Here is a 13,367-nt window from a genome sequence, read left to right on the forward strand (position 1 = left end):
ACACACACAAAAGCACACGGGCACAGCAACGTTTCCTCCACACCAGCTTAATAATCCGGGTTACACCTTGCTACACAGAAACACTCTTGGAGATTTAATTACCTCTTGGTACACCCTAACCCCACACAAGATGACTCCCTAGACACCCCTCCCTCTGACAAATGGAGTTCACTCCAGGACTTCCATTCTTCCTCTTCAATGCCTATCCCAGGGTGGCCACCTGAGTCCCAGACTTCATACACAACACACAGAACCTCACTTCCTGAGTCCTGGCACGTTCTCCCTCCGGTATCCACAGACCTGGGGACGCTACAAACCTCCCTCTCACCTCGGAACCCACAGGGACATACTACATCGGGCGTCCTCAGGAGCACCCGTTCTCTTTAACCTCAGGACCCCTCTGAGACTGGGCGCCCGAAGGAAACCCCTGCCCAACACAAACTCAACGCTCTGAGGCTCTCGGCCCCCAACCACCTCCCACCACAGCTCTACACAAGCAAGCAAGCAAGCGCACATACACACACACACACACACACACACACACACACACACACGCCGCTGCCCGGGGCCGTCCCCACTCCACTAAGCCTTCACAACACAAACACACGCTCCCGTGAGCACAACCACGATCGCGCCGGGAGCCCTGGCGGGCCGCTCTGCCTCGCGCCTCGCACCTCGCACGCGGGGCCGCCCTCGCCCAGCCACTCGACACCCACGGACGCACGCACGGCCACTCCCCGTCCCCAACGCGGGTCCCCAAGCCTCCTCCGCGCGCCAGCGCCCTGCCCCGCGCCCTCGCGCCCGGCTCCTGGGACCCCCACGCCCAGGTCTCTCCCAGCCCAGCCGCGGAAACGGAGAAGTGGGGGGCTGACCGCAGAGGGAGGGGTCCCGGGGCGGCTGCTGACCGGTCCTACCTGAGCAGTTGATGCTCTTGCCTTTGCCACCCGGACAGTCGCCGCCGCCGCCACCACCTGGGGGCTGGTTGGACGCGCGGCTGCCGGGCAGGGAGAAGGCGAAGAGCAGCAGCACCGACGTGTAGCAGCAGAAGGCGAGCGGCGGCGCGGCCGGCAGCCGGAGCGGCGCCTCAGCGGCTGCGGCGCCCATGACTGGCGCCCCTGGACGGCGGGAAGCGCAGGGAGCCGCAGGCCCGGGGCATCCAGCCGCGCGCCCAGCCCCGCCGCCGCCTCGGCGCCTCCTAGCAGCCCCTCAGCATCCCCGCCCTGCCCGCAGCGCCCGCCAGGCCCCGGCCGCCGCGCTCGCTCGGGACGGACTCGGTGGGTCCCGGCGCGTGCGAGGGTCGCGAGCGCGCGAGGGAGGGAGCGCGCGAGGGTGCGAGCCCGCGTGGGGGAGACCGAGGCGGGGGGCGAGCGCGCGCGCACGCGCAGCGGGCGGGGGTCGCGGGGCGGGAGCCCGGTCTGGCCCTCCGCTCGCCTGCTCGCCTTCCCTTTGTGTCCGCGGCCCTCGCCACCGCGTCACAAAGACCCCGGCCCGCCCGGTGAGGGGCGCGTGACGGAGCCGCGGGCGGGAGGGGTGGCTGCGACCCCGCCCCGCGCACACCCGGCCCCGCCCGCGGCCGGCCGGCGCCGCCTCCGGGGGAGCTATTGTTCCTGTGGCGGGGCGCGGGTGAGGGCCGGGGGTCGCCGCCTGCCTCGGCCGTGCCGAGCGCTCCCCTCCAAAGCGGCGCTGGTCGCCCTTGGTGAGCGTCTCGGAAGCATCGCCTTCGAACCCCGGGCAGCTCCAAAGAAGAAGGGCAGGTGGTCTAGCTCGTATCTGTTTTCCAAGTGAAGAAACTGAGCTGCGGAGAGTAAAGGTGACTTGTCCAAGGTCACATACCACGAAAGGGGCAGGATCACGGTGGGAACCGAGCTGTGACTCCAGCCAAGCAGGTCACAGAGGTGCTGGGTGAATGGCTGAATCGCTAGGACTTCCTACCCACACGTGCTCCCAGGTACTCATGCACCAACTGAATTTAAAATAAAGTGTGAATTGCCTTCTTCCCCTACAAAGAGCAAAGATTTAGGGAGGATCTACTATAGACAGGCCTGGAAGAAGCTCTCTGTGTGTATTCTCTCAGGTTCTTTTTTTATAGCGCTTACAAGGGAATTTTCATGCTGTGACTTTAAAGAGGAATAGTTGGGACCCAGAAAAAGTGATGACTTCAAACCTACTGCTGTCCACAGCACATCTTGCGAGGTGATCCCTACCCAGACTTAGGTGATAAGATCAGCACTAAATTCTTAGAAAATCTGCCTTTTGCAGTCAGTATGCTACTTCCCCTCTCAGAGGGAGTTAAGTCTCGAAAAACTCATCAATTTAACTCAAAATTTAAAAACGTGTGAAAATCCACATTAGAAAAATATCTTCACTGTAAATATAAAAGAAAATACTAATATGAGGAACCAGGGGTTTTGACATGAAGAAATACAAGAAAAAGTTGACACAATAGAAAAATGGAAAACCAACTAGTTTTATTCACAGAAGTGTGGACAATAGCTGAAAAAGAGATTTAAAGCCACAAGTAATAAAAGACAAGACTAAAAACCACAAGATTTTCTCCCCTTTGGATAATTAACAGTAGTTTTTAAAAGGCTAGAGATGTACGTCAGTAATAGAGTGCTTTCCTAGCACGTGCAAGGCCCTGGGTTTGATCCCCAGCATGATAAAAAAAAAATTAATCAAATTGACAAAATCTAGCACAATTATACATTTTGAGAGGGCAATTTGATTATGGAGTTTAAAAAACCCTTTTAGATATGTTTATCCTTTAGCAATTCTGCCTAGAATTTATCCTAAATAAATGATTGGACAGTCACACAGAAATGTATGAATAAAGATGTGCATCACAGCTTTTTTATAGTAGTAAAATACAACCTAAATGTACATAAATAAGAACTAGTTAAAACATAGACCCCTTTGTGCAGTGGAGTATTATACAGGTAATGATCATGATAATTAGGTTAATGCTTACTGACATGGAACATTGGCCAGGATGCTAATAAGTATGTATAAGAAAATTCTATTTTTCTAAAATACACATGTGTGCATATCCACAGAAAACAGTTATGAAGACTACAGCAATATATTAAAAGTGGCTTATGAGTAACAGGTAATATATTTCTTAGTTTTCTGTGTGTTCTGAATTTTTCCAGTAAGAGTGTGTATTGTTAAAACTTTAAAGATATTTTCTTTTAAACTATACTTTCATCGTGCTGTTTATATAAATAAATTTCCACTTTTAAATATTTTATAACATTCATACCAGGCCTATAAATTGTCAGCAGGAGCATGGCAATTTTTACAACTAAAGTTGAATTCCTGACGCTCCTAAATCGGGTGTGATTCAAGTCCCTGATTGCTAAGCCACCAAAGGCTCCTTCTCAACCAGTGCTTCTCTCAGCTTGACTTCCTCTGTGCTTCTTTCCTGACCTGTCTCAGCTTTTCCAAGCCCCCATTCTGCCTTAAATTTTCATTTGTCTGTTGACCATGGCCCAAGCAGAAATAGGAAAAGGAGACAACTCTTAAAAAGCAAACAACCCTGGGGCCATAAATTGCAATTTTATTTATATCTGCTTCTTCAAATTAGGCAAAGAAGAAAAAAATAAATAAATAAAATAAAAAAATAAAAAAATAAATTAGGCAAAGAAAAGTCTCAGAAGTTTTCAAATTGAAGAGGATTCTACTTCAAAAGACAAAATTTCCTGGAGTTTGACCACACAATCACAGTGAGAAAAAAAGTCTTAACGGTTATTAAAGAAAAACTCCATCACATATTTTAATATTGGTGACCTCAAAATACAAGACACCAAAAGGATGTGAGTACCCATAAAAAAGAAAAAGACCAAAAAAAAAAAAAAAAAGTACCCAGAAAGTCTAAAAAGAATGTAGATTTTTGAGTTCGATCCCAGTACCAAAAAAAGAATGTAGATTTCTCAACACCTTTCCAGACAGTCTGAGTGAGGCTCATCTAGCTCTTTGTTTAAAGTTTTCTGTAACTCAGACATAGCATCAAATTTGGAACCCCCTGACCTATCCATAATCAGCTATTATTTAATAGCAGACCTGTGTGGCTGTACTCTAAGCTGCAGATTCATCTAGGCTTGGCTCTTGTACATAGTGAGCTCTGGTCCACTCCACCAGTGTTCATTCTGCAGCCCTGACTGAAGAGGCAGTGGCTCCCAGAAGGAATCTAATGGAGTCAGCAGTGGTACAAGAGGACAGGCCCGACGTTGCAGACACTTTTCAGACTGATGGCTTGTATGTTTGCTAACGTCCCATTTGTTTTTTATTTTTGTTTTGTTTTGTTTTTGTTTGGTTCACGTTGTCAGGGTTTACAAAGGAATAGATTTAATATAGGACACATAAATTTATAGGATCATTCTATAATAATCACCCAAAACATCAAATGTAGATGAATGCAAGAGATCTGTCAATGCACTAGAGGCCCAAAGAATCCAGTGGAGGGCCTGGGTCCCACAGCAGTGTTCCATACAAGTCTAGCCAGAGGCCTAGAACTCATAGGAATGGGTCATGCAAGTGCGTATCAGGCTCTGCACTGGAAAGGACCAAGGACCAGGGGAGGAAGCTAGAAAATCCGCATGGGCAAGGTGAAGGTTCTGTGCCAGAAGGCTCAGGGATTTGCACTGGAGCCAGAAAGCAACACTATGACCAAGGTGAAGACAGAGAGAACCACCACCAAAGAGAACACCAGCCATCCCCACAACAGCAAGGACCCAAGCTCCTCCAACAGGACAGAACAGCCAAGTTCATATCACGAAAACCAGTTGCAACAAAGCTGGGAAATTAGCAGCATGCACTCTTCCCCTCCCATCTCCTCTTCCTCCATGCCCAGAACCACATGCAGTTCAGCAGGGCATTCCCACTCAAGTTGACCAAATTAATCTACCACTTTTGGGATTCTTTTTTGGTTTGGTTTGGGTTTGGGTTTGGGTTTGGGTTTAGTTTGGTTTGGTTTGGTTTGGTTTGGTTTGGTTTGGTTTGGTTTGGTTTGGTTTGGTTTGGTTGTTTTTGAGACAGAGACTCACTATGTAGTTCAGGCTGGCCCTAAACTCACTGTGTAGCCCAGGCTGGCCATGCACTGAAGGCATTTTTCTTGCCTCAGACTCCTGAGTGCTGGGATTACAAGAATGCACCACCACACCCAGGTTTTCATCCTGCTTATTTAAGGCAGTCCTAGAGCTAAGCCCAAAGACAAGAGGTTAGTGAATACTTTCCTTATGGAGCTAAGTTTTAAACAGTGATTTATGAGAAATTTGAACACCATTCGTTGGGCTCTGTCAGAAATATTTTCAGTTCTAAGTAACAAAACGCCCAAATTAAAGAGATTTCATGGCTCAGGGAAAAAATAAAAGATACAGTTCTTTCTCCTATGACTTGGTTTTTGTCCTCAGTAGAGCTTCACTCATGGAAAACAGTACATTCCTTCAGGAAACTTTTATGAGAATTTGTCAAATGCTAGACATTACAGCAGCGTCTGGGGACAAGAGATAAGCCTGCCTTCACTGTATGGTGGGGAGACACCTGAAAATTAACAGTTACACCACAGTGTTATAAATACTAACTTTAAATGGAATGAGGATGGGGTAGGAGTAAATAGCATTCACTACTCCCATCCCTGCCAAAATCCTGGCTTTTCTGGGCCTCCTGCTGGATGATCTAGCTGCATAATGAAGACCCGATAAATGATAATGAGATACCTTGGGGCTGACTAATTGGCCCTGCTAGAAGAGTCAAAGTGCTTGAGCCAGAACCGGGTGAATTATGGTGGAGCCCTGACAGTTTGGCATTGACCTCTAATCCAATTTGAGAAAACAGACCCAACTTCCTACAAAAGGGGTTTTCAAAAAAAGGGTAAGTATGTAAAGTAACTCATTCCTTTAACAAATTTGCACTAAAGATCTACTCCCATCCTACAGAATTCACTGGCAAATACAACAGACCTGGTCCCTGCCCTCTGGAAGTTTACAGTCGAATCTTAAGTAAATAAATCAATTTAAACATAGTTAACAAATACTATGAAAAGGGAGGTCAGAAGTTTTCCTGGAGGACAGAGGTTTATACTAAGATCAGGGTAAGTGAAAGGTATACTAAGATCAGGGTAGGCAGAAGAAACAACATGAGCCAAGGACAATATGAGCTGAGTAGAAGGGTCTGGATGCTGGCCAGAGTAAAAGGCCTAAGAGTTGTTTAGAACTCATTCAGTGATTCAACAGACATTCACTGAATACTCCCTGGAGTCTAGGCACTGCTCTAGATAGGACTGTGAACAAAACGAGGTCCCTGCTTTCATAGATCTTATACGCTAGCAGAGAAGACAAGATAATAATGTTGGATCATGCAATACTAATTATAACTCAGTGAGAACCTGCTATATCCTGGGTGATGTCAGATACTGTGTATAATCCTAATCATACCCACCTCACTGGTAGTTGTTAATTTCATTTTATAGATAAAAAATCAAAGGCCTAAAGAATCAAAGGCCTTATCAAGTTAACTATCCAAGGCTACGGAGTCACCTTGTTCATTCTAACCCCAAAATCCCACCACATGACAAGCATGAGAAGATGGAGAAGCATCATCTGATAGAAAGATTGAGCCAAAATTGGTACCATCAAGACTGTAGCCAGGCTAGTCACAAATACTGATGCAGAATCAGCCTAAGTACCCATCAGTCAGTAAATGAATATGGAATATATTTATATTATATAATATATATGGCAGTGTTCCTCAGCCATTGAGAATGGAATCCTGTCATTTACAGAAAAATAGATGGATCTGAAGGACTTCATATCAAGTGAAAAATGAGCACAAAAAGATAAATACCACATTCTGTCACCCATGTGGATGCTACTTGAGTACGTCTGATATACTAAGCATAATTCTAAGCACTTTGCATCTATGTTCCTATTTTATATTTGCAATAACACCATGGAATAGGAAAACAAATATATGATGAAACTGAGACATGGAGAAATGAAATAACTTGCCCAAGTTTATGGAATTACCAAGTAGCAGTGGCATAGTAAGCATGTAATAAACATCAGTTATTGTTAGTGACAGTTGTCATTAACTGCACATACATCCTAAGTTAAAAGCTTTGCATGTAGTATCCCATATACTGTGACCACCACCCTACTCGGAAACTATTAGTATTTTCTTCTTTCTATACATACGAAATCAGGTTTGGAAAAGTTAAGTGATTTTCCCAAGGTCACAGTTAGTGGGCAGTAGGTCTGGGACCAGATCTGTCTTACTTTACAGCGTATACTCTGAATCAAAATCCAAAGAGTTAAAGTCAGCAGTCAAAAGAGCTCCTTTGGGCTGTCTGCCTACTACAGAAACCTGCAGGAGGGCAGCCTGGTGACTGACAGGGGCAGCCAAGCTGCTGAGAGGAAGGTTGGGACAAATAGCCAGATGAGTCAAGGGAAGGACAAGAGGTTACAGCCAAGAGTCTGGGAACTTGAGAATGACAATCTGTGAAGATTGTTGGGAGATAAAGCAAGGAACTAGGTACAGGGAAGGATTACTGTGAATCAAATGGAACTAAATACATTTTACCACTGAATGTGTTTAAGTATGTCAGCTTTGCTCTGTATGTAGACATATGTATTGGGCATATGTCATTTGCCTATGTGTATACATATGTAATGAGTATATCAGCTTGCCTCAATCCATATACATAAGTGCCAAGCATATGTCATTTTACTCTTTGTGTACATATGTAAGGAATGAGTATATGTCAGGTTGCCTCCACGAGAGTGTGCATGCATGGATATTGGAGTATGACACCTGGGGCCTTATGTTTATATATGTACATTTTCATGCGTGTACTCACGCATGCATTACTATATACATATATATCTACTGATCTGTATATGTGAACTCAAATCGAGCCAGTAGTTTTTCTTCATTTTTTTTTTATCAGTACTGGGGATCGAACTCACGACCGCCTGCTTGCAAGGCAGGTGCTTATGCCGCTGAGCTAAATCCCTTGCCCCAAGCCAGTAGTTTTTAATTCTTCCTTGGCTCCCAGTTGAAAATTATTCCTTGAAATCTAACAGGAGTTGAGGAGATAGCTCAGTGGTAGAGAGCTGTTTTAGCATGCACAAGGTCCTAGATTCAATCCTGAGCACCACAGGGAAAAAACTTAAAGGCATACAGTAGTTCCCTCTCTAAAAAAAAAATCTAATGGCCAGGGGACTTGGCATCAGATCAATACAGTTTAATTCGGCACTGAGTCTGGATTTTCCAATTAAGAGCATTGTAAAAGTAAGACAGGAAAACCACATTCCAAAGCTGTTTCTCTAAGCACAGAACCATAGTGATAAAACATAAGGCAATTTTGGCAGTGATGGCTTCAGTAACAATGAGGGGCCGGGGCAGAGCAGGGAGCATAGTGACAATAGCCCCATTCATACAGCAATATTTAGAGACTGCCTATATGTGCCAGCCAACCATGCGAGACAGTGAGGACACAAAAGTGAAAAAGACAGATAACCCTCGTGGTATATTGCAGCCTATTCAGGAAGTCAAATATTAAACAATCCCAGGTATGAAGGATTTTGCAAAGGACTGAGAAAGCATGGGTAAAGGAGACAAATATTCTGTGAAGAACATGTAATAATGAAATACGGCAAGCTCAAGAAAAAAACAAAGTCTCATGATCCACTCATAGATGAGATCAAAAAGCTGGTTCATAAGTAGAGAGTAGAATATTAGTGACCAGAAGCTACAATGGTTAGGAGGTGGGGGATATGGGTCACTCTGCATAATTACAGATTGGCAGAAGGAATAGGTCCCTGAGGTCTACTAGATGGTCTACTTACTACAGTTATTCTCCTGTGTGTGTGTGTGTGTGTGTGTGTGTGTGTGTGTGTGTGTGTGCTCGTGTGCCGAGGGTTGAACATAGGCCTTACACATGCTAAGTGCATGCTCTGCTACTATAACAAATAATATTAAATAGTATGAAGAAGAAGGCTAGAAGTTTCCCTGGAAGAATGACAACTTTCACCTACCCTAAGACCAGGGTAAGTGAATATTATCATATTCATTAAAAATGCAAATGGTAAATTGTGTTGGTCACTTTTGTGTTCCCATGATAAAATACGTGAGAAAATCAGCTGAAAGGAAGAAGTATCTGTTTGACTCGCAGTTTCAGAGCTTTCAGTCTCTTTGCTTAGCCCCATCACTTGGGCTTGTGGTGAAGTAGAACATCGTGCCAGGGAGCGCATGGCAGAGCATGGCTACTCACCTGGTGCCAAGTGGGAAGCAAAGAGAGGAAGAAGCTGGGAACAGACTGTACCTCTCAAGAGCATGTCCTCCGTAACCACCTTTCTCCAACTAGGCTCTACCCCTTAAAATTCCCATCACCTCCCAATAACCCATTAAATTAGTAACCCATAAACTGATTAATCCAGTCATGAGGTCAGAGCCATCAGGATGCATTCACCTCCCAAAGGTTTCACCTTTGAACACTATGCATTGAAGAGTGCAGAGAAGATTCTGGGGGGACACTGAAGATTTTTAACTATAACATAACTGTTCTTATCTCAGGAACTGTATGTGACATAACACATTTGTTAATTAGCTAAATTTAATCATTGCAGAATTTATATATATATATATTCAAAATGTCATACATGATAAATACATATAATTGTACTGGTTGTTTAAAAAAACACAAAAGGCAGCTGTGGCTAAAGCTTGAAGGGTGAATGATAAAGAATGAATTTGGAGACTTCAAAAAGTGAGGATGAATCATGGTCTTTTAAGCCAGAATAATAATCCAAGTTTGAGTTTAAGATTAGACTATCCATATTTGTGTTTGAAAAGATAACTTGGTTCAAATGCATGAAGTGCAACATTATGTTAATAATATTTCACAAGGCCTGGGAATATAGCTCAGAGGTGGAATTCAGGCCCCAGTTTGATTCCCAGCACTGAAAAAACAAAATATAAATCTCAATGAATCTATTAAACAAAAACCTCTTGGGTTGCAGTGGGTATAATGATTGGAAAATTAGACTGTGTGCAGGAAAACCATGAGAAGGCTATTGCAGTGCCCCAAGTGAATGAGGATGGTGGTTTAGACTAGGAAATAGGGACAAGTAAATGAAACAGCTAGAATTGGCAGATAAGATCAACAAGACTGTGTGACTGATGTGAGAGAAAGTCAGTCAAGCAGTGGTTATCCCCAGGTTCGGTATCATTTATGAAGCAGCCAACTCTAGAAGAAAAACAGGTTTGGAGAGAGATGAGTTCAACTCTAGGCCAATAGAGTCTGAGCAGCCAGTGAAGCAGCATCATGGAAGTCTCCAGTAGCCATTGAATTTATACATGTGGTGCTTGTAAGAGAAATTTACACTGGGCATACACATGGGAGGCGCTGGAGGGTAGATTAATTGAAGTCATGGAAATGAGCATGTTAATTTAATGCGATACTATGATGAAATAAGTTTATGCTAAAGCTGAGGGACTCCAATGGAGGTAACCACATGGGAATGATCAGAAATAGGAGGGATACCAGGAAAGAGCAGTGTCCGTGACCAAGGACCAAATGTGTTCTGAGAAGCAGAATGTGAACAACCGGTCAAATGCTGCTGAGACATCAAGCAGGGTGAATACTGAAGTGTCCCACAGTTAGAGTCACATGCCGTCACTAATGCTCTTAGAAGAACTATTTGGTGAAGTAGTGCAGAATCCAGATTAGAGTTTAATGAAACATGCATAAGGAGCAGAAAGTGGAGACAGAACATTTAGACACCTCGGCTGTAAAGAGAAGAATAGAATCAGAGCAGGAGGTGACTGTGGGTAGAGGAAGGATTTTTTAAGATGAGACTGTAAAATATTTAAATCATGATGATCAACCCAGAAATGGAGGAAGGGAAGATTTGAAAATACAACACAGGAGAAAAGATAATCAGAAAGCCGGGCGTGGTGGTGCATACCTGTAATCCCAGCACTAGGGAGGTTGAGGCAGAAGGATCATTGCAAGTTTGAGACCAGCCTGGGCCACAAAATAAACTGAAATCCAGCTTGAATTGCATAGCAAAACTCTGTCTCAAAAAGACAAAAAAAAAATCAGTTGTGTAAGATTCTTGAGAAGACAGGAGTGGACTTCAAAGCACAGATGGAAGACGTGTCTTTCAAGAGCAGATACTTCTTTGTAATGAGAAGAATGGTAGAGGGAATGGAGGCTGATGTAGCTAGGCTTGTACATATGGTGTTAAGCTTCTGAGGACATGTTTGGTTTAGGCTTCTGTGTTCTCTGAAAAGGAAGTGGGAGAGCAGAGCAGGTTCGGGTGTAGAGCAATGGCTGACGGGTAGTGTGAGCCAGCTGTAGCCCCACTATAATCGCCACCAGCTCTCTCTTAGCCTGTCTGCCCCATTCTTCATGATGGCCTTTGATGTGAGCAATTGCATTTTCTCTATATTATATAAAATATTGCTTTAAAGAAATTGATATATGCAGTTTATATAACAGATACCCTGGCCTCTTTCCCTTCCAACTGGATTGTTGCTATGTAGAAATTCTGGGTCAGATTTGAAAAAGGTGGGAAAATATTGAAGTAATCACTGATGCTAATGGGAGAGGAAGCATATGATTTTTCCCAGTAGAGCTCAGGAGCAATCAATAACACCAAACAGACACCAGGCAGGCAATCTGAGGCCAGGATGTTTAGAAAAAGGAAGTTAGTTTTTCTCTCAAGCATCCTTTGCAAAAGCAAAATGTAAATATATATATATATATATATATATATATATATATATATATATACTTGGTACTCCCTCTTTCCCAAGCTAAGGGCAAGTGGATTCTTTGCTTTCTGATTTGCCGGTATGACTCAAGGTGACCCAAATTCAGGTTTTTGTTAAACTTAGAATACTTTTCCATATAAATGCTGATAAATGGTCAACACTGACTTAATCACCATTTTATAATCCTCAGTGAAATAACTGATTCAGATAAGAGTGATCAATGGATACTAAATCCACTGAGTGAGAGGTTATAAGAGAATGCACTGTTCAGAATCTTAAAGCATCAGCATAAGGTAACTTATTAACTATGAGTGAAAGACCATTATTTTATAATAGGGAGATCTATCAGATATGACTTTTCTAAGTGATCATTTAATATCACAAAAGGCAATCTAGAAGGCTTTCCTGAAAAGATATAATGAAAGATGACATTTATCTACATGAAACCCTTCCCAGGAAAAGTTTAGCCTGAACTTAATCACAAGGAATTAATCGGATAGACCTAGAATGTGGGGTACTTTACAAGGCCTAGACCTCCAAAGAATTAACATCATGAAAAATACAAAAGACAGAGAGATTCAGTCCAGATTGTGCAAAGAGATAAAATAACCAAATGCATGATTGGATCTGAGAAAATAAACAATAACAGAAATTTGAATATAAATTACATGTTAGATGATATTACCAAATTAATGTTAATTTTCTTAGATATGATAATGGGATTTTCATAATGAAGGAGACTTCTTATGCATAGTACATACATGCTGAAGCACTTGTGCAAAACATCATCATGATATCCAAAACTTTTTTATAAATTGTTGAAAAGGAAAACAAGAAAAATAACTGGTAAATTTGGGTGACAGATTTTTTTTTTTTTTTGTACTGGGGATCAAACTCACAACAGCGTGCTTACCAGGTAGGTGCTTATGCCACTGAGCTAAATCCCCAGCCCTTGGTGACAGATTTTTTAAAACTCCAGGTAGTCTATTTCTTAAAGACTTCACCAATTGTTTTCTTTTTTGCCGTGACCTTAGATAGCTTTATACTCATAAGCATAAACTGTACTGCTTAATGTGGTAAATTAGACAGAAATCTTTAAAAGCATCACAGCAAGAAAATTGCTCTGCAGAACTTTTTAACATAAAAGAATTTTTAACTTGTGTAAGAGTACAAGTAAAAAAATAATAATGTAAGAGATCAAGCCACAAAATAATAAGGAGAATAACATTTTTTCTGGACATCAAAAACCTTTGAGTCCAGCATGTAATGCCTGAAGATGTCAGTTTCCTTATCTGCCAAGTTGGGCTCCTGACCATCTCCATCAGACTGCTATTCAGGCAAAAAAGACACAGGATGTGTCTTGAAGTGGGCATGCAAATGAAGTGATTTTAATTAGCATGATGTGGCAATGTTCTATAGGTGGTGGTTCTCAAATTTATATATAACTAGCAACTAGAAAGCTTGTTAAACATATTGATTGCAGTCCCACCAAAAGAGCTCCTGACTCAGAAGTGTAGGATAAAGCCCACGACTTGCTTTAGGAAAGCATCCTGGACTGTCTAGTGCAAGTTGTCTGAAGTCCACCCTCAGAA

General features: G+C 43.1%; 1 protein-coding gene and 1 long non-coding RNA gene across 2 annotated transcripts in view; one reads left to right on the forward strand and one right to left on the reverse strand.

The window, feature by feature from the left end:
- Nucleotides 1-1,508, reverse strand: part of Tmeff1 (transmembrane protein with EGF like and two follistatin like domains 1) — a 101,591-nt gene extending 100,083 nt beyond the window's left edge. The window contains exon 1 of the mRNA XM_063224545.1: nt 915-1,508. Coding sequence (XP_063080615.1) covers nt 915-1,104 — 190 coding nt within the window. The 5' untranslated portion in view covers nt 1,105-1,508. The remainder of the gene's footprint in view (nt 1-914) is intronic.
- The window catches only part of LOC134470441 (uncharacterized), a 28,774-nt gene continuing 16,547 nt past the window's right edge, over nt 1,141-13,367 (forward strand). Inside the window, exon 1 of the long non-coding RNA XR_010039321.1 lies at nt 1,141-1,274. This is a non-coding gene — a long non-coding RNA (uncharacterized LOC134470441). The remainder of the gene's footprint in view (nt 1,275-13,367) is intronic.

The sequence above is a fragment of the Cavia porcellus genome, unplaced genomic scaffold, assembly GCF_034190915.1.
Source record: "Cavia porcellus strain 051 isolate PalLab524CR breed Dunkin Hartley unplaced genomic scaffold, mCavPor4.1 scaffold_1, whole genome shotgun sequence".
Lineage (NCBI taxonomy): Eukaryota > Metazoa > Chordata > Mammalia > Rodentia > Caviidae > Cavia > Cavia porcellus.